At 41.8% G+C, this 27,251-nt stretch overlaps 1 protein-coding gene across 17 annotated transcripts in view; it reads left to right on the top strand.

The window, feature by feature from the left end:
• The window catches only part of ALS2CL (ALS2 C-terminal like), a 63,637-nt gene that overhangs the window by 4,557 nt on the left and 31,829 nt on the right, over nt 1-27,251 (top strand). For 4 of the 17 annotated variants that reach the window (XM_058179930.1, XM_058179926.1, XM_058179937.1 and 1 more), the window contains 3 exons: nt 18,800-18,919; nt 20,577-20,754; nt 25,578-25,643. In XM_058179930.1, coding sequence (XP_058035913.1) covers nt 18,814-18,919; nt 20,577-20,754; nt 25,578-25,643 — 350 coding nt within the window. In that variant the 5' untranslated portion in view covers nt 18,800-18,813. Of the gene's footprint in view, nt 1-46; nt 1,139-1,981; nt 2,131-18,669; nt 18,920-20,576; nt 20,755-25,577; nt 25,644-27,251 lie in introns of those variants that run through there. The other 13 variants (XM_058179932.1, XM_058179924.1, XM_058179934.1 and 10 more) reach the window with 8 other exon arrangements.

Below are 27,251 nucleotides of genomic sequence, written 5' to 3'. Positions count from 1 at the left end.
TCTTCTTTCTAATCTCCTCCTTTTACTCCTCTTCCGTTTCTAACCTTCTCCTCTCTTTTCTTTTCCTCCCTCTTTGCCTATCTTCCTTCTCCTTCTCTCCACAGTCCTCCTCCTTTTCCTCCTCCTTGTTTATCTTCTCCTTCTCCTTATGTATTTTCATCTTCTTGTCTTCCTCCTCCTCCTCTTTCTCTTCCTCCCCTTCATCATCTTCTCCTCTGCCTTGTCTGCCTCCTCTTCCTCCTCCTTCCTCCTCCTCCTGTATCTTCTCCTTCTGTATCTTCTCTTTTTCCTTCTCTTCCTCCTCCTCCTCCTCCTGCTGTATCTTCTCCTTCCATATTTTATCTTCCTCCTCCTCTTTCTCCTCCTCCTCCTGTATCTTCTCCTTCTATATCTTCTTTTCCTCCTCCTCCTCCTCCTCCTGCTCCTGTATCTTCTCCTTCTATATCTTCTCTTTCTCCTTCTCTTCCTCCTCCTGTTCCTTCTCTTCCTTTCACTTTTACTTCAGGCAAACAGCCTCATTTTACACACACAGTCCTCGATTTACGACCCATCATTGGGACCTGAATATCCATTGCTAAGCCAGGCAAGTGTGAACTGAGTTGCTCCTGACTATACCCCTTATTTTTGCCACGGTTACTAAGTGAATCCTGCAGTTGTTGAGTGAATCGTGCTACCCTTAAGCAAATGGGAAGGTACCTGGGATGGCTGCAAAATTTTTTGTTAGCACACACCAGCTGCCAGGCACCCAAATAGTGATCGTGCGACGACGGGGAGGCTGCCACAGTCATAACTGCAAGTCCCGTTTTTTTTCAGTGGCATTGTTAACTTGGAACGGTTGTTAAACCCTCCTGTTCAACATCTATATGAAGCCACTGGGTGAGATCATCAGTGGCTTCGGGGTGAGATACCAACTGTACGCTGATGACACTCAGCTGTACTTTTCCACCCCGGGCCACCCCAGCGAAGCTGTCGAAGTGCTGTCCCGGTGTTTGGAAGCCGTACGGGTCTGGATGGGGAGGAACAGGCTCAAACTTAATCCCTCCAAGACGGAGTGGCGGAGTGGATGCCGGCACCTCGGTACAGTCAGCTGCAGATGCGGCTGTCTATCGGGAGCGAGTCATTGGCCCCGATGGAGAAGGTACGCAACTTGGGCGTGCTCCTGGATGGTCGGTTGTCCTTTGAAGATCATTTAACGACCGTCTCCAGGAGAGCTTTTTATCAGGTTCGCCTTATAAATCCGCCAGTTGCGTCCCTTCCTGGACCGGGATGCCTTATGCACGGTCACTCATGCTCTCGTTACTTCTCGCTTGGACTATTGCAATGCTCTCTACATGGGGCTCCCCTTGAAGAGCACTCGGAGACTCCAGCTAGTCCAGAATGCGGCTGCGCGGGTTATTGAGGGAGCGGGTCGGAGCTCCCATGTAACACCGATCCTGCGCAGACTGCACTGGCTACCTGTTGTCTTCCGGGTGCGCTTCAAGGTATTGGTTACCACCTTCAAAGCGCTCCATGGCTTAGGACCGGGTTACTTACGGGACCGTCTACTGCCGGCCTCTATCTCCCAGCGTCCGGTGCGTTCCCACAGAGAGGGACTCCTCAGGGTGCCGTCAGCCAAACAGCGGGAGGGCCTTCTCTGTGGGGGCTCCTACCCTGTGGAACGAGCTTCCCCCTGGACTTCGACAATTACCTGACCTTAGGACCTTTCGCCGCGAACTTAAAACCTATTTATTTCGTATGGCTGAACTGGCTTGATTTTTAAAATTTTAATTTAATTTAAATGGGTTTTAAATTTTTGTAATTTTATGGTTGTAATTTGTATTTTAAATTTTTTGACAAATTGAATAAGTTTTTTAAGGGTTGTTTTTTAATATTGTATGTGTCTGTGTTTGTATTTTATTTGGTTGTTCACCGCCCTGAGTCCTTCGGGAGAAGGGCGGTATACAAATTAAAACATTATTATTATTATTATTATTATTATTAGCGTATCCCTGCAGTTGTTAAGTGAATCTGGTTTCATAGGAGGTCACAAAAGGGGGATCGTGTGACATCCCAGGGACTCTGCAACTGTCATAAGTCCGTTGCCAAGCATCTGAATTTTGATCACGTGGCCACGAGGATTCTGCAACGGTCGTAAGTATGAAAAGCAATCATAAGTCACATTTTCGGAAGTTACAACCTAAATGAATGGTTGTAAGTTCAAGGACTGCTTGTATTTTATTTATTTATTTATTTATTTATTTGATTTTTATACCGCCCTTCTCCCGAAGGACTCAGGGCGGTGTACAGGCAAGATAAAACCAGCAATACAATATACAGGTTAAAATACAATTTAAAAAACTTATTTAAATTAGCCTGAGGATTAAAATTTACCATACACTAAAAAACCCGTTTAAAAATTAATAAATTTAACATTAAAATTCCAATTTAAGCCAGCCCCGCGCGGATAAAGAGATGTGTCTTCAGTTCGCGACGGAATGTCCGAAGGTCAGGTATTTGGCGTAAACCCGGGGGAAGCTCGTTCCAGAGTGTGGGAGCGCCCACAGAGAAGGCCCTTCCCCTGGGGGCCGCCAGCCGGCATTGTTTGGCGGACGGCACCCTGAGAAGTCTCTCTCTATGGGAGCGTACGGGTCGGTGGGAGGCGTGTGGTAACAGCAGGCGGTCCCGTAAGTACCCAGGCCCTAAGCCATGGAACGCTTTAAAGGTAGTAACCAAAACCTTAAAGTGCACTCGGAAGGCCACAGGCAGCCAGTGCAGTCTGCGCAGGAGCGGTGTTACATGGGAGCTACGCGTAGCTCCCTCTATCACCCGCGCAGCTGCATTCTGGACTAACTGAAGCCTCCGAGTGCACTTCAAGGGGAGCCCCATGTAGAGAGCATTACAGTAATCCAAGCGAGAGGTAACGAGCGCATGAGTGACTGTGCACAAGGCATCCCGATCAAGGAAGGGGCGCAACTGCCGAACCAGGCGAACCTGGTGGAAGGCCCTCCTGGAGACGGCCGTCAGATGGTCTTCAAACGACAGCCGATCATCCAGGAGGACACCTAAGTTGCGCACCCTATCCTTTGGGGCCAATAACTCGCCTCCAACAGCCAGCCGCGGCTGCAGCTGACTGAATCGGGATGCCGGCATCCACAGCCACTCCGTCTTGGAGGGATTAAGCTTGAGCCTGTTTCTCCCCATCCAGACCCGTATGCCTGTAACCTGTTGAAGGAACAATTTTACCCTGTTGCTAAACTCTTGCCAGGGAGAGAACATAGACTCACAGGGTTGGAAAAGACCTCGGAGGTCATCTATTCTGACCCCCCCCTACTCAAGACCCAAAATTTCATTTTAATGTATGAAATATCATTTTACTGTATGCCGATTAGCGTGCATTCAAAGTGATAATAGTAAAGTTATTCTAATCTATACCATTCCGTATATATAGGCGAAGGTCTATTTCCCTGCCAACTGCTGGGAAGGGAGAACCGAGTCAGAAATCACACCCAGGTCTTTCTCGCAGCTCCCCAAATTAAGGACAACCCCGTTGGCTGGCTGAGCTACTTGATTTACACCAAGGTGGATAAACTGTGTAAAAGATTCCCAAGGCACCCCAGGCCTTGTAAATACATGCCTGAGTAATTAATCATTAAGGGAAGAGGGACGTTGAAATCATGTCAGGGCACAGGAAGGGTGAGGTCTAGAAACTTGAAAAAAAGGCCTTGCATAATTAGGTTGCATAAGGCCCCGGTGCCCCACCCAACCCTTGAAAGCCACCAGCTGTGATGGCCCATACCTAATCTTCAATTTACAACAGTTCATTTACTGACTGTAAGTAGTCAGTAAGCAGGAAGTAAGAACAGCATGAAAAAAATGACTTGCAAGTCGGTCCTTGCACTTACAACCATTTTTCATACTTATGACCATTGCAGCAACCTCTTGGTCATCGGGTCTAAATTCAGATGCTTGGGAAAAAAGTGACTTACAACCCATCCTTGCACTTACAACCATTTTTCACATTTATGACCGTTGCAGTATCCCTGTGGCCATGGGATCCAAATTCAGACGCTTGGCAACTGGTTCATATTTATGACGGTCGCAATGTCCCCAGAGTCACATAATCTCCTTTTGCGACCTTCTGACAAACAAAGTCAATGGAGAAATCAGATTCACTTAACAACCGTGTGACTAATTTAACAACGGTGCAAGCAGACAGGATTCACGATTTTCATACTGAGCTGCATTCATCCCGTTTGTAGATTTTTGAGGTTGGGGTTGCTACGTTTTTAAAAAGAGGTCAGAAAATAGAAATGTGTTTGTTCACCGTTTGTGAGTCAGTGTGTCCAGTCCGGTTTCAAAAGCTGTTGGGGGGGGGGGGGAAAAAAAGAGGAAAAAAAACTCCCCAAAAGTTTGCAGACTTCCAAAATGGGCCAGCCCGTTCGCAGTGCGCAAACCAAAACTGTACAAGAGATTGTGTTGTTATACAATGTCATACCTTGGATACACACATACACGCAAAAAAAATGTCATTCTTAAGCAGTTGTCGATTTGCAGAGATGCCTTTGTGTGCTCAACGCCTTTTTATCCACAGCTGAAAACTTCCCGCTACAAGCAGTCCTCCACTTACGACCATGAAATTTCCGTTGCTAAGCAAGGAGATTGTTAAGTGAGTCACGCCTGATTTCCCAACGTTTGGTGCCACTGTTCTTAAGTAAATTCCTGCAGTTGTTAAGTGAACCGCACCCGATTTTACAAACTTTTTTCCCCACTGTTGTTCAGCGAATGACTGCCGTTGTTAAGTGAATCATATGGTCATTAAGTAAATCCGGCTCCTGACTTTGACTTTGCTTGTCAGAAAATTGCAAAAGGGGATCATGTGACCCCAGGATGCTGCAGCTATCATAAATACATGCCGGTTGCCAAGTGCCCAAATTTTGATCACGTGACCATGGGAATCCTATGATGGTCGTAAGTGTGAGGGCTGGTCATAAGTCACGTTTTTCAGGTTGGCTACATATGGAAGGCAGAAAATTAGATTTCAAGTCATGTTTTCACCCAATGTATTCATATTTGTTTTGCTTGTTGATGTGATTCTACAGACTGAAAAACAACAGCAAACATAATAATACAGTATTAAAAACAGATGCCCACAGATCATAACATAACATACATAACATAACATAACATCAGAGTTGGAAGGGACCTTGGAGGCCTTCTAGTCCAACCCCCTGCCCAGGCAGGAAACCCTACACCATCTCAGTCAGATGGTTATCCAACATTTTCTTAAAAATTTCCAGTGTTGGAGCATTCACAACTTCTGAAGGCAAGTTGTTCCACTTATTAATTGTTCTAACTGTCAGGAAATTTCTCCTTAGTTCTAAGTTGCTTCTTTCCTTGATCAGTTTCCACCCATTGCTTCTTGTTCTACCCTCAGGTGCTCTGGAGAACAGCCCGACTCCCTCTTCTTTGTGGCAACCCCTGAGATATTGGAACACTGCTATCATGTCTCCCCTGGTCCTTCTTTTTGTTAAACTAGACATACCCAGTTCCTGCAACCGTTCTTCATATGTTTTATCCTCCAGTCCCCTAATCATCTTTGTTGCTCTTCTCTGCACTCTTTCTAGAGTCTCAACATCTTTTTTACATCGTGGCGACCAAAACTGGATGCAATATTCCAAGTGTGGCCTTACCAAGGCATTATAAAGTGGTACTAGCACTTATTTATTTTATTTATTTATTTATTTATTTATTTATTTATTTGTCATAACAATATACAAGCGTTACATAAAAGGTTATAAATATATGAACGTATATATGAGGAGAAATGAGGTACTAAAAACGTGTATATACATAGGGAAAGAAACAGTAGGACAGGAACGGTAGGCACGTTTGTGCTCTTATGCACGCCCCTTTAGAGTCCTCTTAGGAAAGTGGTGAGGTCAACCGTGGACAGTTTTTGAGTGAAACCTTTGGGGTTATGAGAAGAAACCACAGAGTCAGGTAATGCATTCCAAGTATATACAATTCTGTTACAGAAATCGTGTTTTCTGCAATCTAAACTGGAACGGTTGACATTGAGTTTGAATCTGTTTGTAGCTCTTGTGATATTGTTATTGAAACTAAAAAAGTCATTGACAGGAAGGACATTACAACGGATGATTTTATATGCTAAACCCAGATCCAGTCGAAGGCGACGAAGTTCCAAGTTTTCTAGACCCAAGATATCAAGTCTGGTGGAATAAGGTATTTTATTAGTTTCAGAGGAATGGAGAATTCTTCTCGTAAAATACCTTTGGACACGCTCAACTGTGTTGATGTCAGATATATGGTAAGGGTTCCAGACAGGAGAGCAGTAATCAAGAATTGGCCTAACAAATGTTTTATATGCTCTGGTCAGTAGCATGGTGTTTTTTGAAAAGAAGCTACGTAAAATTAAGTTGACAACTCTTAGAGCCTTCTTAGCTATGTAGTTGCAGTGGGCTTTGGAACTTAAATCGTTAGATGCAAAACCCAAGGTCTTTGACAGGGTGGGGGTCATCTGCAGGCAATGTCCATCAAGCATGTACTTTGTGATTGGGTTCTTTCTTCCAATGTGCAAGACTGAGCATTTACTGGTTGAAATTTGTAGTTGCCAAATTTTAGACCAGGCAGATAGATGATCAAGGTCCTTTTGAATTGTGGATGCATTGTCAGTGGTGTTGAAAAGTTTGACATCATCAGCAAAGAGAACACAGTTACTTGAAATATCAATACAAAGATCATTTATATATATTATAAAGAGAGTAGGTCCAAGAACGCTGCCTTGAGGAACACCACTCTTGACAGGAACAGGATTTGAAAGAGCATTACCAATTTTAACTATTTGTTGTCTGTTTGACAAAAAAGCAGATATCCAGTGGTGTAAGGGTCCTGAAATGCCATAGGATTTTAATTTTAGGAGAAGTTTATCATGTACTACTGAGTCAAAAGCTTTGCAGAAGTCTATGTATATTGCATCTATTGATTTACCTAGATCAAGATTAGTAGTCCATAGGTTTTTACAGTAGAGAAGTTGTAGATTGCATGATAATTTTTTCCTGAAGCCAAATTGTTTATTTGAGAGAAGGTTGTGCATTTCTAAGTGTAAGGTAATGGATTGGTTGATGATGGATTCCATAACCTTGCAGGCGACGCAACATAGGAGATAGGTCTATAATTATCACCTAGGCTGGGGTCGCCTTTCCTGAAAACTGGAATGACTGTGGCTAGCGACCAGAGACTGGGAAGGGAACTGGTTCTAAAGGCTATATTAAAGATTATACTTAGGGGTTCTGCTAGATTACTAGAGAGTTTTTTTAAAAAGTAAGCACAAAGACCATCAGGTCCAATGGATAGAGATGGCTTCAATTTACTTAGAGCTTTACCAACATTTTCTTCTGTAAAATCAACAATTGTTAAGTTGTCATGCTCATTGATTGTACAAATTTGGAATGTTGGATGAGTGCCATCACTGTTGACAAAAACTGATGCAAAGAATTTATTAAAGAGGTTTGCTCTAGATTCTTCAGCATTGTATTCATTGCCATCAGGATCTTTTAGAGGTGGCATGCGTCTAGAGTTTTTAAGCTTGTTGTTGACAAAATTATAGAAGGCACGATCACGTGATCTTGATTCTATCCCTCTGTTTATGCAGCCCAGAATTGTGTTGGCTTTTTTAACAGCTGCTGCACACTGCTGGCTCATATCTAGATGGTTATCCACTAGGACTCCAAGATCCCTCTCACAGGTACTACTATTGAGCAAGGTACCACATATACGGTACTGGTGCATTTTGTTTTTTTGGCCTAAATGTAGAACCTTACTTTTTTCACTGTTGAATTTCATTTTGTTAGATAGCGCCCAATGTTCAAGTCTGTCAAGATCTTTCTGTAACTTGAGCCTATCTTCTGGAGTGTTGGCTATTCCTGCCAGCTTGGTGTCATCTGCAAATTTGATGAGTTCCCCATCTATCCCCTCGTCCAAGTCATTGATGAAGATGTTGAAGAGTACTGGGCCTAAAACAGAGCCTTGGGGTACTCCACTGCATACTTCCTCCCATGTGGATGTAGTTCCGTTGAGGACTACACGTTGAGTGCGGTTGGTCAGCCAGTTACGAATCCATCTGGTGGTGGTGCTGTCTAACCCACATTTTCTACTTTATCTGGTAGTAGGTTATGGTCTACTTTATCAAATGCTTTACTGAAGTCCAAGTAAATTATATCAACAGCATTCCTCTGGTCTACTAATTTTGTCATTTTGTCAAAGAATGCGATAAGATTAGTCTGGCATGATCTGTTTTGACAAACCCATGTTGGCTTTTGGTTATTACTTTGTTTGCTTCTAGGTGTTCGGTGATTCGTTGCTTGATTATCTTTTCCAGAATCTTCCCGGTATTGAGGTCAGACTGATAGGTCTGTAGTTTCCTGGATCTGTTTTTTCCTTTTTGAAGATGGGAACTACATCAGCTCTTTTCCAGTCCTCTGGCAGCTCCCTGTGCTCCAGGATCTTTGAAAGATATAGTTCAGTGGTTCTGAGATCACGTCTGCCAGTTCCTTCAGAACCTTGGGGTGTAATCCATCCGGTCCTGGTGATTTGAACTCGTCTAGGGTAGACAGGTGTTCACTTACCATTTTCTTCCCTATTTTAACTTGTGTTTCTAATCTGTTTTTGTAGTGCTGTTTTGATAGGTTGGATTGTTTTTCCTTTTGTGTAAAGACAGATGCAAAATATGAGTTAAGTAGATCTGCTTTCTCCCTGTTGCTTGTCATCTTCTTGCCACTTTCTCCCAGCAATGGGCCAATTGTTTCCTTGACTTTTTTCTTGTTTTTAACATGTTGGAAGAAGCTTTTTATTATTTTTACTTTTGTCGCTAGCCTTTGTTCATTGTGAGCCTTAGCTTTCCTCACTTCATCTTTACAGGCTCGGGCTGTTGCTGATATTCTGCCTTAGTTATTTGCCCTCTTTCCATTTTTATATTTGTCCTTTTGTCTTTCAATTTGTCAGATAGTTCTTTATGCATCCATGCTGGTTTCTTTTGTGATCTACTATTTTTCTTCTTCATTGGTATTGTGTTAGACTGTGCTTTTATAATCTCACTTTTCAAAATTTCCCAAGCTTCTTGAGTTGTTTTCCCCCTGAGGATTCTCATCCATTGAATCCTTCTCAAGATCTCTCTAAGTTTATTGAAATTAGCTCTCTTAAAGTCCAAGACTCTAGTTTGACTTTGTTCTACTACTTGTATTTGCTTAATGTTGAATTCCAATATTGCGTGGTCACTTGCCCCAAGGTTCCTGTAGCTTCAACACCTTCTATCATTTCATCTCTGTTAGTGAGAATTAAGTCCAATATGGCTGACCCCTTGTCGCCTTCTCTATTTTTGGGAAACAAAGTTGTCTGCTAGGTTTGTTAGGAACCTGTTGGATTTTCCACTTGGTGCAGAGTTTGTTTCCCAGTTGATGTCAGGGTAGTTAAAATCCCCATTACTACTGTGATGTGCTTCCTACATACCTTAGTTAGCTGACTAGCAAAAGTTCATCTACTTCCTCTGTTTGGTTGGGTGGCCTATAGTATAGACCTATGGCAATATCGTTTTCACCCTTTTATATTGACCCAAATACATTCAAGATGATTTTCATCATTGATGTGCTCTATTTCTGTAGAGATGTAGTTATTTTTTATATATAGTGCAACTCCACCTCCTCTTTTATTTGGTCTATTTCTTTTAAATAATTTATATGCCTCTAGTTGTATGTTCCATTTGTCAGTTTCATCCCACCAAGTTTCCGTAATGGCAACAATATCATATCTACCCTCATTTACTTGGATTTCTAATTCACCCTGTTTATTCCTCATACTCTGTGCATTGGTGTATAGACATTTGAGTCCATTTGGATTGATCTTGTGTTTACTGTCTACATAACCTGTGTTGACTGCCCCTACTTTCATGCCACCTGTTGGTTTAGTGCACATGGTATGGCACTCACTGTTAAATGCTTGGTTTTGCTTGATAGCATGGTTGATAGTCTTACCCATACAGACATCTATGTTACATGCACTGATAACCCTTTTAGTTTTCGATTGCTGGGGACAGAAATTTTCCTTATCAGTTAATTCTCTGTCCCCACTGTCCGTTTAAATGTTTATCCAGAAAATCTGTGAATGTATTGCTAAGTAACTCAGTCCTTTCTTTGATGGATGCAATCCATCTCTTTGTACAATTTTCATTGGACCAGTTGCAGACATCATGACTAATAAAACCAAAGCCTTCCCTTTTACACCACTCCTTTAGCCACACATTAAACTCCACTACACGCTGGCCTTTACCTTTTTGTTCCTTATGTACTGGTAAAACCTCTGAAAAGTTAAGCCTACAACCTATGCTATTAAGTTCATACCCTAAGCTCTGGAAATCATTCTGCACAGAAAGCACATCCTTTTGGGACAGATCATTTGTGCCAAGGTGTATAATAGCATCAACATCAGAATCCTTACTGGCATTCTTGACTATCTTAAGAATACGCCTCTTGTCTCTGCTGGCAGTAGCACCAGGTAGACACCTGACGTCTTTCAAAACCTCCATATCCTTTCCTAAATTTACATCCCTTACAATTGAATCACCAATCAGAAGGTGGCTTCTCTTTTTGGATACCTTGCTCTTCTTGTGTGACCGATCTGTAATACTTGATACACACTTTTCCAAAGTAGGTTCACACTTTTCCAAAGTAAGTTCTTCATCTTGAACCATAATCCCTTGATTGTTTGAGTTATCAGTATCACAACTACCTTGATCTGTCACTTTAGTGTTCCTATTTAGGTCAGCAAGGGCACTATATCTGTTATACTGGGACACTGTAAAAGCTTTGTGTTTATGGTTCACAGCTCTCACCCTGCCAGATCCCACGGTTGTCCATACTGCCCTTTTCCTGCTGGATCTTTGTGGTAGAGGGGGCTGATGGCTCAGCAGCTGGAATGGCTGAATTGGGTACCTAATTTCTGCTTGGAGAGCATAGATTAGAGATTCTAGATATTTAATCTGTCCACGTAGACTGCTAATTTGTTTACAAAGAGGACAGTACCCAAATTTGAAAAAGGTACTGCGAAAGACAGCTGCAAAACAAGTATTGCACTGAACTAAGCCAGTCATTTTGAATAGAATAAAATCACAATCTCAAGTGGACCAACCCTGAATATATTATTGCTATTTTTTATTTATAGTGATTAGATTAGATTCGGCGCGCGGGTTGTGAAATCAGAAAGAAATGCAGAAATATTCCACCCCCAATTCACCTTAAAGCAGCAGCTCAAACTCACGTGCTTTTCTGAAGCAAATCAGAAAGAAATGCAGAAATATTCCTCCCCCAATTCACCTTAAAGCAGCAGCTCAAACTCACGTGCTTTTCTGAAGCAAATCAGAAAGAAATGCAGAAATATTCCTCCCCAATTCACCTTAAAGCAGCAGCTCAAACTCACGTGCTTTTCTGAAGCAAATCAGAAAGAAATGCAGAAATATTCCTCCCCCAATTCACCTTAAAGCAGCAGCTCAAACTCACGTGCTTTCTGAAGCAAATCAGAAAGAAATGCAGAAATATTCCTCCCCCAATTCACCTTAAAGCAGCAGCTCAAACTCACGTGCTTTTCTGAAGCAAATCAGAAAGAAATGCAGAAATATTCCTCCCCAATTCACCTTAAGCAGCAGCTCAAACTCACGTGCTTTTCTGAAGCAAATCAGAAAGAAATGCAGAAATATTCCTCCCCCAATTCACCTTAAAGCAGCAGCTCAAACTCACGTGCTTTTCTGAAGCAAATCAGAAAGAAATGCAGAAATATTCCTCCCCCAATTCACCTTAAAGCAGCAGCTCAAACTCACGTGCTTTTCTGAAGCAAATCAGAAAGAAATGCAGAAATATTCCACCCCAATCCACCTTAAAGCAGCAGCTCAAACTCACGTGCTTTTCTGAAGCAAATCAGAAAGAAATGCAGAAATATTCCACCCCAATTCACCTTAAAGCAGCAGCTCAAACTCACGTGCTTTTCTGAAGCAAACCAGAAAGAAATGCAGAAATATTCCTCCCCCAATCCACCTTAAAGCAGCAGCTCAAACTCACGTGCTTTTCTGAAGCAAATCAGAAAGAAATGCAGAAATATTCCTCCCCCAATTCACCTTAAAGCAGCAGCTCAAACTCACGTGCTTTCTGAAGCAAATCAGAAAGAAATGCAGAAATATTCCACCCCCAATTCACCTTAAAGCAGCAGCTCAAACTCACGTGCTTTTCTGAAGCAAATCAGAAAGAAATGCAGAAATATTCCTCCCCCAATTCACCTTAAAGCAGCTCAAACTCACGTGCTTTTCTGAAGCAAATCAGAAAGAAATGCAGAAATATTCCACCCCCAATTCACCTTAAAGCAGCAGCTCAAACTCACGTGCTTTCTGAAGCAAATCAGAAAGAAATGCAGAAATATTCCTCCCCCAATTCACCTTAAAGCAGCAGCTCAAACTCACGTGCTTTTCTGAAGCAAATCAGAAAGAAATGCAGAAATATTCCTCCCCCAATTCACCTTAAAGCAGCAGCTCAAACTCACGTGCTTTCTGAAGCAAATCAGAAAGAAATGCAGAAATATTCCTCCCCCAATTCACCTTAAAGCAGCAGCTCAAACTCACGTGCTTTTCTGAAGCAAATCAGAAAGAAATGCAGAAATATTCTCCCCAATTCACCTTAAAGCAGCAGCTCAAACTCACGTGCTTTTCTGAAGCAAATCAGAAAGAAATGCAGAAATATTCCACCCCAATTCACCTTAAAGCAGCAGCTCAAACTCACGTGCTTTTCTGAAGCAAATCAGAAAGAAATGCAGAAATATTCCTCCCCAATTCACCTTAAAGCAGCAGCTCAAACTCACGTGCTTTTCTGAAGCAAATCAGAAAGAAATGCAGAAATATTCCACCCCAATTCACCTTAAAGCAGCAGCTCAAACTCACGTGCTTTTCTGAAGCAAATCAGAAAGAAATGCAGAAATATTCCTCCCCAATTCACCTTAAAGCAGCAGCTCAAACTCACGTGCTTTTCTGAAGCAAATCAGAAAGAAATGCAGAAATATTCCACCCCAATTCACCTTAAAGCAGCAGCTCAAACTCACGTGCTTTTCTGAAGCAAATCAGAAAGAAATGCAGAAATATTCCTCCCCCAATTCACCTTAAAGCAGCAGCTCAAACTCACGTGCTTTTCTGAAGCAAATCAGAAAGAAATGCAGAAATATTCCTCCCCCAATTCACCTTAAAGCAGCAGCTCAAACTCACGTGCTTTCTGAAGCAAATCAGAAAGAAATGCAGAAATATTCCTCCCCCAATTCACCTTAAAGCAGCAGCTCAAACTCACGTGCTTTTCTGAAGCAAATCAGAAAGAAATGCAGAAATATTCCTCCCCCAATTCACCTTAAAGCAGCAGCTCAAACTCACGTGCTTTTCTGAAGCAAATCAGAAAGAAATGCAGAAATATTCCTCCCAATTCACCTTAAAGCAGCAGCTCAAACTCACGTGCTTTTCTGAAGCAAATCAGAAAGAAATGCAGAAATATTCCTCCCCCAATTCACCTTAAAGCAGCAGCTCAAACTCACGTGCTTTTCTGAAGCAAATCAGAAAGAAATGCAGAAATATTCCACCCCAATTCACCTTAAAGCAGCAGCTCAAACTCACGTGCTTTTCTGAAGCAAATCAGAAAGAAATGCAGAAATATTCCTCCTTCAATTCACCTTAAAGCAGCAGCTCAAACTCACGTGCTTTCTGAAGCAAATCAGAAAGAAATGCAGAAATATTCCTCAACCAATTCACCTTAAAGCAGCAGCTCAAACTCACGTGCTTTTCTGAAGCAAATCAGAAAGAAATGCAGAAATATTCCTCCCCCAATTCACCTTAAAGCAGCAGCTCAAACTCACGTGCTTTCTGAAGCAAATCAGAAAGAAATGCAGAAATATTCCACCCCAATTCACCTTAAAGCAGCAGCTCAAACTCACGTGCTTTTCTGAAGCAAATCAGAAAGAAATGCAGAAATATTCCTCCCCAATTCACCTTAAAGCAGCAGCTCAAACTCACGTTTTTCTGAAGCAAATCAGAAAGAAATGCAGAAATATTCCTCCCAATTCACCTTAAAGCAGCAGCTCAAACTCACGTGCTTTTCTGAAGCAAATCAGAAAGAAATGCAGAAATATTCCTCCCCCAATTCACCTTAAAGCAGCAGCTCAAACTCACGTGCTTTTCTGAAGCAAATCAGAAAGAAATGCAGAAATATTCCTCCCCCAATTCACCTTAAAGCAGCAGCTCAAACTCACGTGCTTTCTGAAGCAAATCAGAAAGAAATGCAGAAATATTCCACCCCAATTCACCTTAAAGCAGCAGCTCAAACTCACGTGCTTTTCTGAAGCAAATCAGAAAGAAATGCAGAAATATTCCTCCCCCAATTCACCTTAAAGCAGCAGCTCAAACTCACGTGCTTTTCTGAAGCAAATCAGAAAGAAATGCAGAAATATTCCTCCCCCAATTCACCTTAAAGCAGCAGCTCAAACTCACGTGCTTTTCTGAAGCAAATCAGAAAGAAATGCAGAAATATTCCTCCCCCAATTCACCTTAAAGCAGCAGCTCAAACTCACGTGCTTTTCTGAAGCAAATCAAAAAGAAATGCAGAAATATTCCTCCCCCAATTCACCTTAAAGCAGCAGCACAAACTCACGTGCTTTTCTGAAGCAGATCAGAAAGAAGTGCAGAAATATTCTCCCCAATTCACCTTAAAGCAGCAGCTCAAACTCACGTGCTTTTCTGAAGCAAATCAGAAAGAAATGCAGAAATATTCCTCCCCAATTCACCTTAAAGCAGCAGCTCAAACTCACGTGCTTTTCTGAAGCAAATCAGAAAGAAATGCAGAAATATTCCTCCCCAATTCACCTTAAAGCAGCAGCTCAAACTCACGTGCTTTTCTGAAGCAAATCAGAAAGAAATGCAGAAATATTCCTCCCCAATTCACCTTAAAGCAGCAGCTCAAACTCACGTGCTTTTCTGAAGCAAATCAGAAAGAAATGCAGAAATATTCTCCCCAATTCACCTTAAAGCAGCAGCTCAAACTCACGTGCTTTTCTGAAGCAAATCAGAAAGAAATGCAGAAATATTCCACCAATTCACCTTAAAGCAGCAGCTCAAACTCACGTGCTTTTCTGAAGCAAATCAGAAAGAAATGCAGAAATATTCCTCCCCCAATTCACCTTAAAGCAGCAGCTCAAACTCACGTGCTTTTCTGAAGCAAATCAGAAAGAAATGCAGAAATATTCCTCCCCCAATTCACCTTAAAGCAGCAGCTCAAACTCACGTGCTTTTCTGAAGCAAATCAGAAAGAAATGCAGAAATATTCCTCCCCCAATTCACCTTAAAGCAGCAGCTCAAACTCACGTGCTTTTCTGAAGCAAATCAGAAAGAAATGCAGAAATATTCCACCCCAATTCACCTTAAAGCAGCAGCTCAAACTCACGTGCTTTTCTGAAGCAAATCAGAAAGAAATGCAGAAATATTCCTCCCCAATTCACCTTAAAGCAGCAGCTCAAACTCACGTGCTTTTCTGAAGCAAATCAGAAAGAAATGCAGAAATATTCCTCCCCAATTCACCTTAAAGCAGCAGCTCAAACTCACGTGCTTTTCTGAAGCAAATCAGAAAGAAATGCAGAAATATTCCTCCCCAATTCACCTTAAAGCAGCAGCTCAAACTCACGTGCTTTTCTGAAGCAAATCAGAAAGAAATGCAGAAATATTCCTCCCCAATTCACCTTAAAGCAGCAGCTCAAACTCACGTGCTTTTCTGAAGCAAATCAGAAAGAAATGCAGAAATATTCCACCCCAATTCACCTTAAAGCAGCAGCTCAAACTCACGTGCTTTTCTGAAGCAAATCAGAAAGAAATGCAGAAATATTCCTCCCCAATTCACCTTAAAGCAGCAGCTCAAACTCACGTTTTTCTGAAGCAAATCAGAAAGAAATGCAGAAATATTCTCCCCAATTCACCTTAAAGCAGCAGCTCAAACTCACGTGCTTTTCTGAAGCAAATCAGAAAGAAATGCAGAAATATTCCCCAATTCACCTTAAAGCAGCAGCTCAAACTCACGTGCTTTTCTGAAGCAAATCAGAAAGAAATGCAGAAATATTCCTCCCCAATTCACCTTAAAGCAGCAGCTCAAACTCACGTGCTTTTCTGAAGCAAATCAGAAAGAAATGCAGAAATATTCCACCCCAATTCACCTTAAAGCAGCAGCTCAAACTCACGTGCTTTTCTGAAGCAAATCAGAAAGAAATGCAGAAATATTCCTCCCCAATTCACCTTAAAGCAGCAGCTCAAACTCACGTGCTTTTCTGAAGCAAATCAGAAAGAAATGCAGAAATATTCCACCCCAATTCACCTTAAAGCAGCAGCTCAAACTCACGTGCTTTTCTGAAGCAAATCAGAAAGAAATGCAGAAATATTCCTCCCCCAATTCACCTTAAAGCAGCAGCTCAAACTCACGTGCTTTTCTGAAGCAAATCAGAAAGAAATGCAGAAATATTCCTCCCCCAATTCACCTTAAAGCAGCAGCTCAAACTCACGTGCTTTCTGAAGCAAATCAGAAAGAAATGCAGAAATATTCCTCCCCCAATTCACCTTAAAGCAGCAGCTCAAACTCACGTGCTTTTCTGAAGCAAATCAGAAAGAAATGCAGAAATATTCCACCCCCAATTCACCTTAAAGCAGCAGCTCAAACTCACGTACTTTTCTGAAGCAAATCAGAAAGAAATGCAGAAATATTCCTCCCCCAATTCACCTTAAAGCAGCAGCTCAAACTCACGTGCTTTTCTGAAGCAAATCAGAAAGAAATGCAGAAATATTCCACCCCCAATTCACCTTAAAGCAGCAGCTCAAACTCACGTGCTTTTCTGAAGCAAATCAGAAAGAAATGCAGAAATATTCCTCCCCAATTCACCTTAAAGCAGCAGCTCAAACTCACGTGCTTTTCTGAAGCAAATCAGAAAGAAATGCAGAAATATTCCTCCCCAATTCACCTTAAAGCAGCAGCTCAAACTCACGTGCTTTTCTGAAGCAAATCAGAAAGAAATGCAGAAATATTCCTCCCCCAATTCACCTTAAAGCAGCAGCTCAAACTCACGTGCTTTTCTGAAGCAAATCAGAAAGAAATGCAGAAATATTCCTCCCCCAATTCACCTTAAAGCAGCAGCTCAAACTCACGTGCTTTTCTGAAGCAAATCAGAAAGAAATGCAGAAATATTCCTCCCCCAATTCACCTTAAAGCAGCAGCTCAAACTCACGTGCTTTTCTGAAGCAAATCAGAAAGAAATGCAGAAATATTCCTCCCCCAATTCACCTTAAAGCAGCAGCTCAAACTCACGTGCTTTTCTGAAGCAAATCAGAAAGAAATGCAGAAATATTCCTCCCCCAATTCACCTTAAAGCAGCAGCTCAAACTCACGTGCTTTTCTGAAGCAAATCAGAAAGAAATGCAGAAATATTCCTCCCCCAATTCACCTTAAAGCAGCAGCTCAAACTCACGTGCTTTTCTGAAGCAAATCAGAAAGAAATGCAGAAATATTCCTCCCCCAATTCACCTTAAAGCAGCAGCTCAAACTCACGTGCTTTCTGAAGCAAATCAGAAAGAAATGCAGAAATATTCCTCCCCCAATTCACCTTAAAGCAGCAGCTCAAACTCACGTGCTTTCTGAAGCAAATCAGAAAGAAATGCAGAAATATTCCTCCCCCAATTCACCTTAAAGCAGCAGCTCAAACTCACGTGCTTTCTGAAGCAAATCAGAAAGAAATGCAGAAATATTCCTCCCCCAATTCACCTTAAAGCAGCAGCTCAAACTCACGTGCTTTCTGAAGCAAATCAGAAAGAAAAATATAATCATAATCAAGATATCCTGGTTTAATTTACTGACTCACTTATTTATGTCTCCCCCACTTGTAAATAAATTTAATCATGCCCCTGGCATGATAGAAGCATTGACAAGGGACTGGAGAAGTGATCATACAGTCTGGGATTTGATGCCAGTAGAAATAAATTCATAATAAACCTGGTTTGGTTTTATTTAGCATAAGAAGGGACAGGGATAAACATGGATTATTTTTCTAGATCTGGTTATTATGCCCTGTCCCAATATTTTTCAACCTTGGCAGCTTAAAGATGTTTGGACTTCAACTCCCAGAATTCCCCAGCCAGCTCTTCTGGGAGTTAAAGCTCACCCATCTTAAAATAAAGTCAATTTATCTTAAAGCAGTCTGAGTGGAGAATTCTGGGAGCTGAAGTCCACGTATCTCAAAGTAGCCTGGCTGGGGGATTCTGGGAGTTGAAGTCCATGTCCCTTACAGCATGCTGGGGAATTCTGGGAGTTGAAGTCCATGTCCCTTACAGCATGCTGGGGAATTCTGGGAGTTGAAGTCCATGTCCCTTACAGCATGCTGGAAGATTCTGGGAGTTGAAGTCCACCTCTCTTACAGCATGCTGGGGAATTCTGGGAGTTGAAGTCCACTTATTTTAAATCATGCTGGCTGGGGAATTCTGGGAGCTGAAGTCCACACCTCTTCATCCTTAATCCCACCACAATCTTTCACATCTTAAATATCAATCCCCACCCACTTCCTCTTTGCTGAATTTTTAAGGGTGTTCCAGTGTGTGAACCATGATTTGGAGGATCAAGTTGAATTTCAACCTGGTTTCTTTTTGAAGCGTCCAAAACTTTTGGAACTCCGGCCCAACTCGGCGTCTCTGCCTTCTCTTTTTTTCCAACAGGGTCTTCCCAGGAAATGAGGATCTCGGAGGTGGTCTCGTCACTACTCAGGGTTGAGGAGACGTTCTCAGCGCATCTGGCGCGGATCAACGCGGTGGTCCTGAAGCCCCTTCTGCAAACAGGTAAGAAGGCGAGGACCCTGTCTTGGGTTCAGGTTTAGCCGCTTTTCATCTGGGCTTCGGAATGGGTCACTTCAGCCAGGGTGGGTTGGAATTTACCAGGGTGGGTTGGAATTTACCGTGGGGAAATTCTAGATAACAGTCTAGTCCTCTAATTATGACCTCGATTTGAGCCCATGATTTGCGTTGCTAAGCGAGACAGTTGTTGAGTGAGTTTTGGCCCGTTTTATGACTGTTCTCTCCACGGTTGTTAAATGGATCCCTGTGGTTGTTAAGTTAGTCACACGGTTGTTAAGCGGATCTGTCTCCCTGCACTGATTTTGCTTGTCGTGAAAGGTGACACCTCGCCCCCAGGACATAGCGACTGTCGTAAATATGAGTCAGTGTCTAAATTTTGATCACGATGCTGCAACGGTCATAAGCCACTCAAATGGTCACTAAATGAATCGTTGTAACTCAAGGACTATCTGTACTCCGCTAGTTGTAGATGACTTTAGGGGGTGAACTAGGGCAGGGGTCTCCAACCTCCAACCTCCAATTTTAAGACTTGTGGACTTCAACTCCCAGAGCTTTGCTGGCTGAGGAACTCTGGGAAGTCCACAAGTCTTAAAATTGACAAGGTTAGAAATCCCTGAACTTAAGGGAATTTAAGGGTGGGGGTAGAAAACATTGTGGAAAAACAAAGAACCAAATTAATTGACAGTTAGAACAATCAATAAGTGGAACGACTTGCCTGCAGAAGTTGTAAATGCTCCAACACTGGAAATTTTTAAGAAGATGTTGGATAACCATCTGACTGAGATGGTGTAGGGTTTCCTGCCTGGGCAGGGGGTTGGACTAGAAGGCCTCCAAGGTCCCTTCCAACTCTGATGTTATGTTATGTTATGTTAAATTTGGGAGGGTGATAATCCATTTATCCTTTTTTTTTCAGTTGGGTTTAAATTGTGGTCATAAGTCAAGGACTTTCTGTAGAGTCCCTTGAAGAATAGCTGTGCCTGCATTCAGAGTTTTAATTTAAATTAGGCACAAAATTTCTCTATATAGTACTTAGCCCACTTTTAACCCAGAGGAAAAAGGGGAAAAAAAACACTTTAATTTTAAGGCCGATATATTATTAGTATAACATCCTCTCTGACGCATCCACCAGCTCAGCCACAGAGTGACACTTATAAGAGTTTGTTTAGTGACAGTTCGAACTGACAGCAGCACTGACAAAAATAATTCACAATTGTTTTTCACACCTGTGACCGTTGCAGCATCCCTTTTTGATCACATGATCAAAAATTCAGACGCTTGGCTACTGACTCGTATTTATGACGGTCGCAGTGCCTTGGGGGTCACGTGATTCCCTTATGTGACCGTCCGACAAGCAAAGTCAATGGAGGAAGCCAGATTCTCTTAACAACTGCCTTACTGACTTAACAACGTCAGGGATTCATTCAATGACTGTGAGAAACGAGATCGCAAAATGGGTCAAAACTCATTTAACAAACGTTTCGTTTAGCAACAAAAAATGTTGGGCTCAATTGTGTCATAAGTCGAGGATTGCCTGTTTACAAGATCACCAAATTTCCTTTTTATTTCTGGACAATTTTCCAAACTGGATCCTTTCTCACTTTAAGGGGGGTGGGGGGTTGTCTCAATTTTTTGTCTTGAAAAGGGTCTTTGGAGAATGTAAAATTCTTTTTCCTGTTGAACGACCACTTCCAAGCGATCTGGCATCTGACGGAGGAGAACTACAGGACGCTAAAGAAGGCGAATAGCACCTCCGAATCCGTTGGTGTCCCTGATGTGTATCTCGTCTGCAAAGCAGACTCGTTCCTGAATGCTTATGTCCAGTGAGTACTACAAAGCCCATCTTGTGGAGGAGAGGGGAGGATGTTTGGCCGCTGTTAAAAGCTTTTTGTATTCATTTATCCAGGCATAAAGGAAGTTGAAAGTCAAATAGGAGAAAGAAAAGGGGAAGAGAGAGAAGTGTAGGGTAGAAGGGAAAAGAGAAAAAAATATAGAACAAGAATATTAGAATATAGAATAAAAATATTCGTTTATAATATTCTAATTGAATTATAGAATTAAAATATGAATAACATTATCTTATAATATTCTAATTGAATTATATAATTAAAATATAGAATAATGTTATCTTATAATGTTCTAATAGAATTATAGAATTAAAACATAGAATAACAATATTATCATAATATTCCAATTGAATTATAGAATTAAAATATAGAATAACAATATTATCTTATAATATTCTAATTGAATTATAGAATTAAAATATGAATAACGTTATCTTATAATATTCTAATTGAATTATATAATTAAAATATAGAATAACGTTCTTATAATGTTCTAATAGAATTATAGAATTAAAACATAGAATAACAATATTATCATAATATTCCAATTGAATTATAGAATTAAAATATAGAATAACAATATTATCTTATAATATTCTAATTGAATTATAGAATTAAAATATGAATAACGTTATCTTATATTCTAATTGAATTATATAATTAAAATATAGAATAACGTTATCTTATAATGTTCTAATAGAATTATAGAATTAAAACATAGAATAACAATATTATCATAATATTCCAATTGAATTATAGAATTAAAATATAGAATAACAATATTATCTTATAATATTCTAATTGAATTATAGAATTAAAATATAGAATAACAATATTGTCTTATAATATTCTATTGAATTATAGAATTAAAATATAGAATGACAATATTATCATAATATTCTAATTGAATTATAGAATTAAAATATAGAATAACAATATTATCTTATAATATTCTAATTGAATTATAGAATTAAAATATAGAATAACAATATTGTCTTATAATATTCTAACTGAATTATAGAATTAAAATTTAGAATAACAATATTATCATAATATTCTATTGAATTATATAATTAAAATATAGAATGACAATATTATCATAATATTCTAATTGAATTATAGAATTAAAATATGGAATAATATATCTTATAATATTCTAATTAAATTATACAATTAAAATATAGAATAACAATATTCACTTATAATATTCTAATTGAATTATACAATTAGAATATACAATAAGAATATTATCTTACTCTACCGAATCATTTGGTGCAGTAGAATATGATAATAAGATGAAACCTCAACTTTTTACTTTTATACAATAATATATACAGGTAATCGGAGACGACTTCCGGTGTCCAGTGGCAACGGTCGTCTGGAGGCTTCTCCTGCCTCCAGTGCCCGAATCCGGCCGCCGCCGAGGCCCCTAGGGGCCAGGTGTTCCGAAAAGGACACCTGCCGCACGGACGGCTCGCCAGGGGTCTCCCAGCCGACATACAGGACTGGGGGGACCGATGCTGGCGCGTCCTAGGCTCGGCGGGGTTTGGAGGCCACAGGCCACGGCCATTACTTTGGTCGCCGCTGGGCGCTGTGCCCGTGACACCGGGCTTTGGATTTATAACTGCAGCAGCCTGGTGGTGAACAGGAACGGAGAAGAATTGAGGAATGGAGAAGGGAAGGGATATCGGTAACGCGAGTGGAGTGCCCGGAGTGCGGGGGGGGTTTTCTCCCCTGCGGCTGGAAGGAGCACGGGTCATTCTGGAGAGAGGAGAACTTAAAATAAGAAGATTACCGGTTTTGTGGAGCTCTGGAGAGAAGAGGTGATGGAGAAATTTAGGGGGGAGGGTTTGAGGCCCCTCCTCTGGGGAACAGTGGTGGCGCCCAGCTTCCGCCTTCACTATGAGAATCTTGGTGACATCACTTCCCTTCGGCTTCCTGGTTGACTAATTGTACTCTGGACTCGTTGCTCCTGTGAGTGCCCCCTGGTGGATCCGGAGGAAATTACAAGGATACTGTGCTTGCCTGAGGATTTTGAAATTTTTTTTTTAAATGGCAAAAGGTCAGAGACCAACTGCTGGAGAGATGGAGAGAATTCTGGAAAAGTTATCCAATATGCACAAGAAACTGGATGCTTTGCTAAGAGGCCAAAGGCATATATGAGCTGAAATTGTGACTATCCAAAAGGATTTAAAGGATACTCAACAAGTCTCAGCAGAAAACAAGCAGAAAGTGGAAGGTCTGAGGGTGAGATGCGGGCAGTGCAGAAAAGAGAGGAGACGACAGGCAATGCTGTGCTTGGACTACAGATGGATAAAATGTCTTATTTCCTTAGGTTTCAAAATTTGGAAGAAGTGGACCAAGAAGATTTGAGAGATGTTGTGACTAAATTGTTGGGAGAATTTCTTGGGAGAGGTGTTGACTTCATGAATTGGGATGTGGATCGAGTTTATAGAGTTAATTCACAATATGCACGCACGCATGCAGTTCCCAGAGAGGTTCATGTCAAATTTGTGAGAAGAGAGACGAGAGATGAAATTCTTAGAAAACATAGGAGTGGGGCACTGACTTATAGGGGCAGGGAGATAGCCATTCTGAGGCAGATTCCCAGACAGGTACGTGAAATGAGAAAGAAATATTACTTTTTGTCAAGCAAATTGTACCAGAAGGGAGTAGGCTTCAGATGGCTGATGCCAGAGGGATTGATGATTTTCCGGGAGGGCATTACGAAAAAAATTAGTACAATTGCGGAGGCTACGGCCTACGTGGAGGAACACAAAGCCCTCCTGGAATTAGATGACCCAGGAGTTGAAGAAGGGGAGCTTATAGACCATGGGGCGGAGGCGGCTGCCGCTGTTGCGGCCCTGGAGTTGGGTCAGGCTGAACCCAGAGTTCTGAGATCCAAAACTAGGAAGTGACAAAGATATTTGGTATTGTGTTGGTTTTCCTTATTCTCTTTTGTATGATATTCTGTTTATTCTTGACCCTTCTTTATTGCGTATGTAAGATTTGTAAACTTAGCTACTTCGTGTCACCTGCTTGCCATATGGCTGTTGTATGTGTTTAAAATTTGAGCAAAATTCTTATCTTGCATAAGAAAAATGAAAATTTACCATACCTGATATGTATTTGTATAAACCTTTTTTGACCAATAAAAACTTTTTGAACAAAAAAAATATATACAGGTAATCCTCGACTTACGACCACAGTTGAGCCCCAAATTTCAGTTGCTAAGCAAGACAGTTAAGTAAATTTTGCCCCATTTTACGACTTTTCTTGTTACCGTTGTTAAGTGAATCTCTGCAGTTGTTAGGTGAGTCTCAGGGTTGTTAAGTGAATCTGAGCTTTCCCACTGACCTTGCTTGTCAGAAGGTCGTAAACGGGGATCATGTGACACCCCCCCCCCCAGGACACTGCAACCGTCATTAATACGAGTCTGTTACCAAGCGGCTGAATTTTGATCACGTTGCCATGCGGATACTACAACAGTTGTAGGTGTGAAAAAATGGACATAAATTCTTTTTTTTTCAGGGCCGCTACAACTCTTGACTGGGAGGTTCCAAGAAATGGGTTTTTATGGTCCATGTTTTGTGGCCCGAAAACGTTTGGAGTAGGAGTGGACCTGCAGCCCCTTAGCTCTCTAGACCGACTCAGATAACTCAAAGTTTCCCATCACCAGCTTCTCTCCTAAATACAGGCAGTCCTCAACTTACAGCTGTTCATTTAGTGGCAGCTTCTTCATCTCCTGAGCTTCTAGCAGCCACATCCTACCTGGCCAGGATGATGGAATATGAGAGTTGAAGGGTCTCCTTGACCTGGAAGACTGTTTTTCAACCTTGGGAAATTTAAGAGTGGGGGGGACTTCAACTTCCAGAAATCTCCAGCCACCATCCTTCAATTCTGGGAGCGGAAGTCCTCCCCTCTTAAAGCAGAGCCGGCTGGGGGATTCTGGGAGTGGAAGTCCTGCCCACTTAAAGCATGCCTGCTGGGGGATTCTGGGAAGTCCACCCCTCTTAAAGCATGCTGGCTGGAGGATTCTGGGAGTGGAAGTCCAGCCCTCTTAAAGCATTCTGGCTGGGGGATTCTGGGAGTTGAAGTCCAGCCCTCTTAAAACATGCGGGCTGGGGGATTCTGGGAAGTCCAGTCCTCTTAAAGCATTCTGGCTGGGGGATTCTGGGAGTTGAAGTCCAGCCCTCTTAAAGCATGTGGGCTGAGGGATTCTGGGAAGTCCAGTCCTCTTAAAGCATTCTGGCTGGGGGATTCTGGGAGTTGAAGTCCAGCCCTCTTAAAGCATGTGGGCTGAGGGATTCTGGGAAGTCCAGCCCTCTTAAAGCATTCTGGCTGGGGGATTCTGGGAGTTGAAGTCCAGCCCTCTTAAAGCATTCTGGCTGGGGGATTCTGGGAGTTGAAGTCCAGCCCTCTTAAAGCATGCTGGCTGGGGGATTCTGGGAGTTGAAGTCCAGCCCTCTTAAAGCATGCGGGCTGGGGGATTCTGGGAAGTCCAGCCCTCTTAAAGCATGCCGGCTGGGGGATTCTGGGAGTTGAAGTCCAGCCCTCTTAAAGAATGCTGGCTGGGGGATTCTGGGAGTGGAAGTCCAGCCCTCTTAAAGCATGCCGGCTGGGGGATTCTGGGAGTTGAAGTCCAGCCCTCTTAAAGCATGCCGGCTGGGGGATTCTGGGAGTTGAAGTCCACCGCTATAGAAGCATGCAGACTTGGGAATTGTGGGAGTTGAAGTCCAGCCATCTTACAGTGGCCAGCAGCAATAACAGACCTCTGTCTTTCTTTGTTTAACCTACAGATACTTCTTCACATTTGGTACTTGCGTGGTGTTGCAAAATTTTGAACAGGCATCCAGGAGTAAAAGGTGAGCAATGAAGCATTAGAATTGGCTCTTTAAAACTAAAAATATTTCCGGTTTGAATTCAGCTGTTCAGGGCCAAAATCTTTTTCCAGCTTGTTTCTAGGAGAGCAAAATCGTGACATGGCAAGAACAACGTATTTGGAGATTTAAAATGTGCGAAATATTACACGATCGCTTTTAAAGGAAAGAAAAAAAAAATTGGATTGGGCTCCAAAGCTTTTTTCAGGCCAAACGTTTTTTAGTGATTGATGGATGGTTTGGAATTCCTAACAGAAAGAACAAAACAGACAAAAAACCCCAATGGTAGAAATACATACATTATTAAGAAAGAGAACATTAAGAAAAAGAGTACGAAAGGCCATAGTTTGATACAGGCAGTCCTTGACTTAAAAAAAAAAAATCATTTAGTGACCGTTTGAAGTTACAACAGCACTGAAAAAAAAATATGACCGTTTCTCACCCTTAATGACCGTTGCAACAGCCCCAGGGTCATGTGATCAAAATTCAGATGCTTGGCAGCCGATTCATATTTATGACGGTCGCAGTGTCCTGATCCCCTTTGGAGACCTTCCAGCAAGGAAGCCAGATTCACTTAACAACCGTGGCAAGAAAGGTCATATGTATCAGGGCAACTTTAAGACTTGTGGACTTCAACTCCCAGAGTTCCTCAGCCCTGAGGAACTCTGGGAGTTGAAGCCCACAAGTCTTAAAGTTCCCAAGTTGGAGACCCATGATATATATGCACGAATCAAGAAGAGGGCCGTGAAAATATTTGCAGATCCCTCACATCCTGGACATAAACTGTTTCAACTCCTACCCTCAAAACGACGCTATAGAGCACTGCACACCAGAACAACTAGACACAAGAACAGTTTTTTCCCGAAGGCCATCACTCTGCTAAACAAATAATTCCCTCAACACTGTCAGACTATTTACTGAATCTGCACTACTATTAATCGTTTCATAGTTCCCATCACCAATCTCTTTCCACTTATGACTGTATGACTATAACTTGTTGCTGGCAATCCTTATGATTTATGTTATGTATTCTTGTATGTACCTTTAAATATTTGAGCGGGAAATCAGCACGTTGCTGATTGGACGAAGCCTCCAGTAGAACTGTATAAAAGGAGAGGTTTTTCTCCCAGCCAGTTGCTGGGTTCACCCTATATTAAAGAGCTGTTGTCACTACCCTGGTCTCCAGCCTCGTTACTTCCAGAACGTAACACTGGCGACGAGGATGGGATCTTGAGGCTAAGGAGAACCAGAACCGAGCTGAAGCACGATAGACCCGAACCCAGCAAACACAGGGCAGAAAAGCGGAGATGGCCAGTTACACTCCGCCCGCACCGTTTGACCCGGCTAGAGAGAAATGGGGAACGTATATGACCCGTTTCGAAAGCTTTCTAGAAGCCAACGAACTGCAAGGAGTTCCAGATAACCGCAAAAGGGCTTATTTCTTAAGCCACTGTGGTCCGGAGGTCATCGATATCGGAAGCCTGGCAGAGCCAACGCCGATACAATCGGTATCGTGGCCAACTCTGCAAACCTTACTAAAAACCACTTGCGCACGCGCCGTCCAAATACGTGCGGCGGTTTGAATTCGGAGAG

This window comes from Ahaetulla prasina, chromosome 4 (assembly GCF_028640845.1).
Source record: "Ahaetulla prasina isolate Xishuangbanna chromosome 4, ASM2864084v1, whole genome shotgun sequence".
Classification (NCBI taxonomy): Eukaryota; Metazoa; Chordata; class Lepidosauria; order Squamata; family Colubridae; genus Ahaetulla; species Ahaetulla prasina.
The sequence above is the reverse complement of the archived record's forward strand: the minus strand, read 5'-3'. Positions and strand labels throughout refer to the sequence as shown.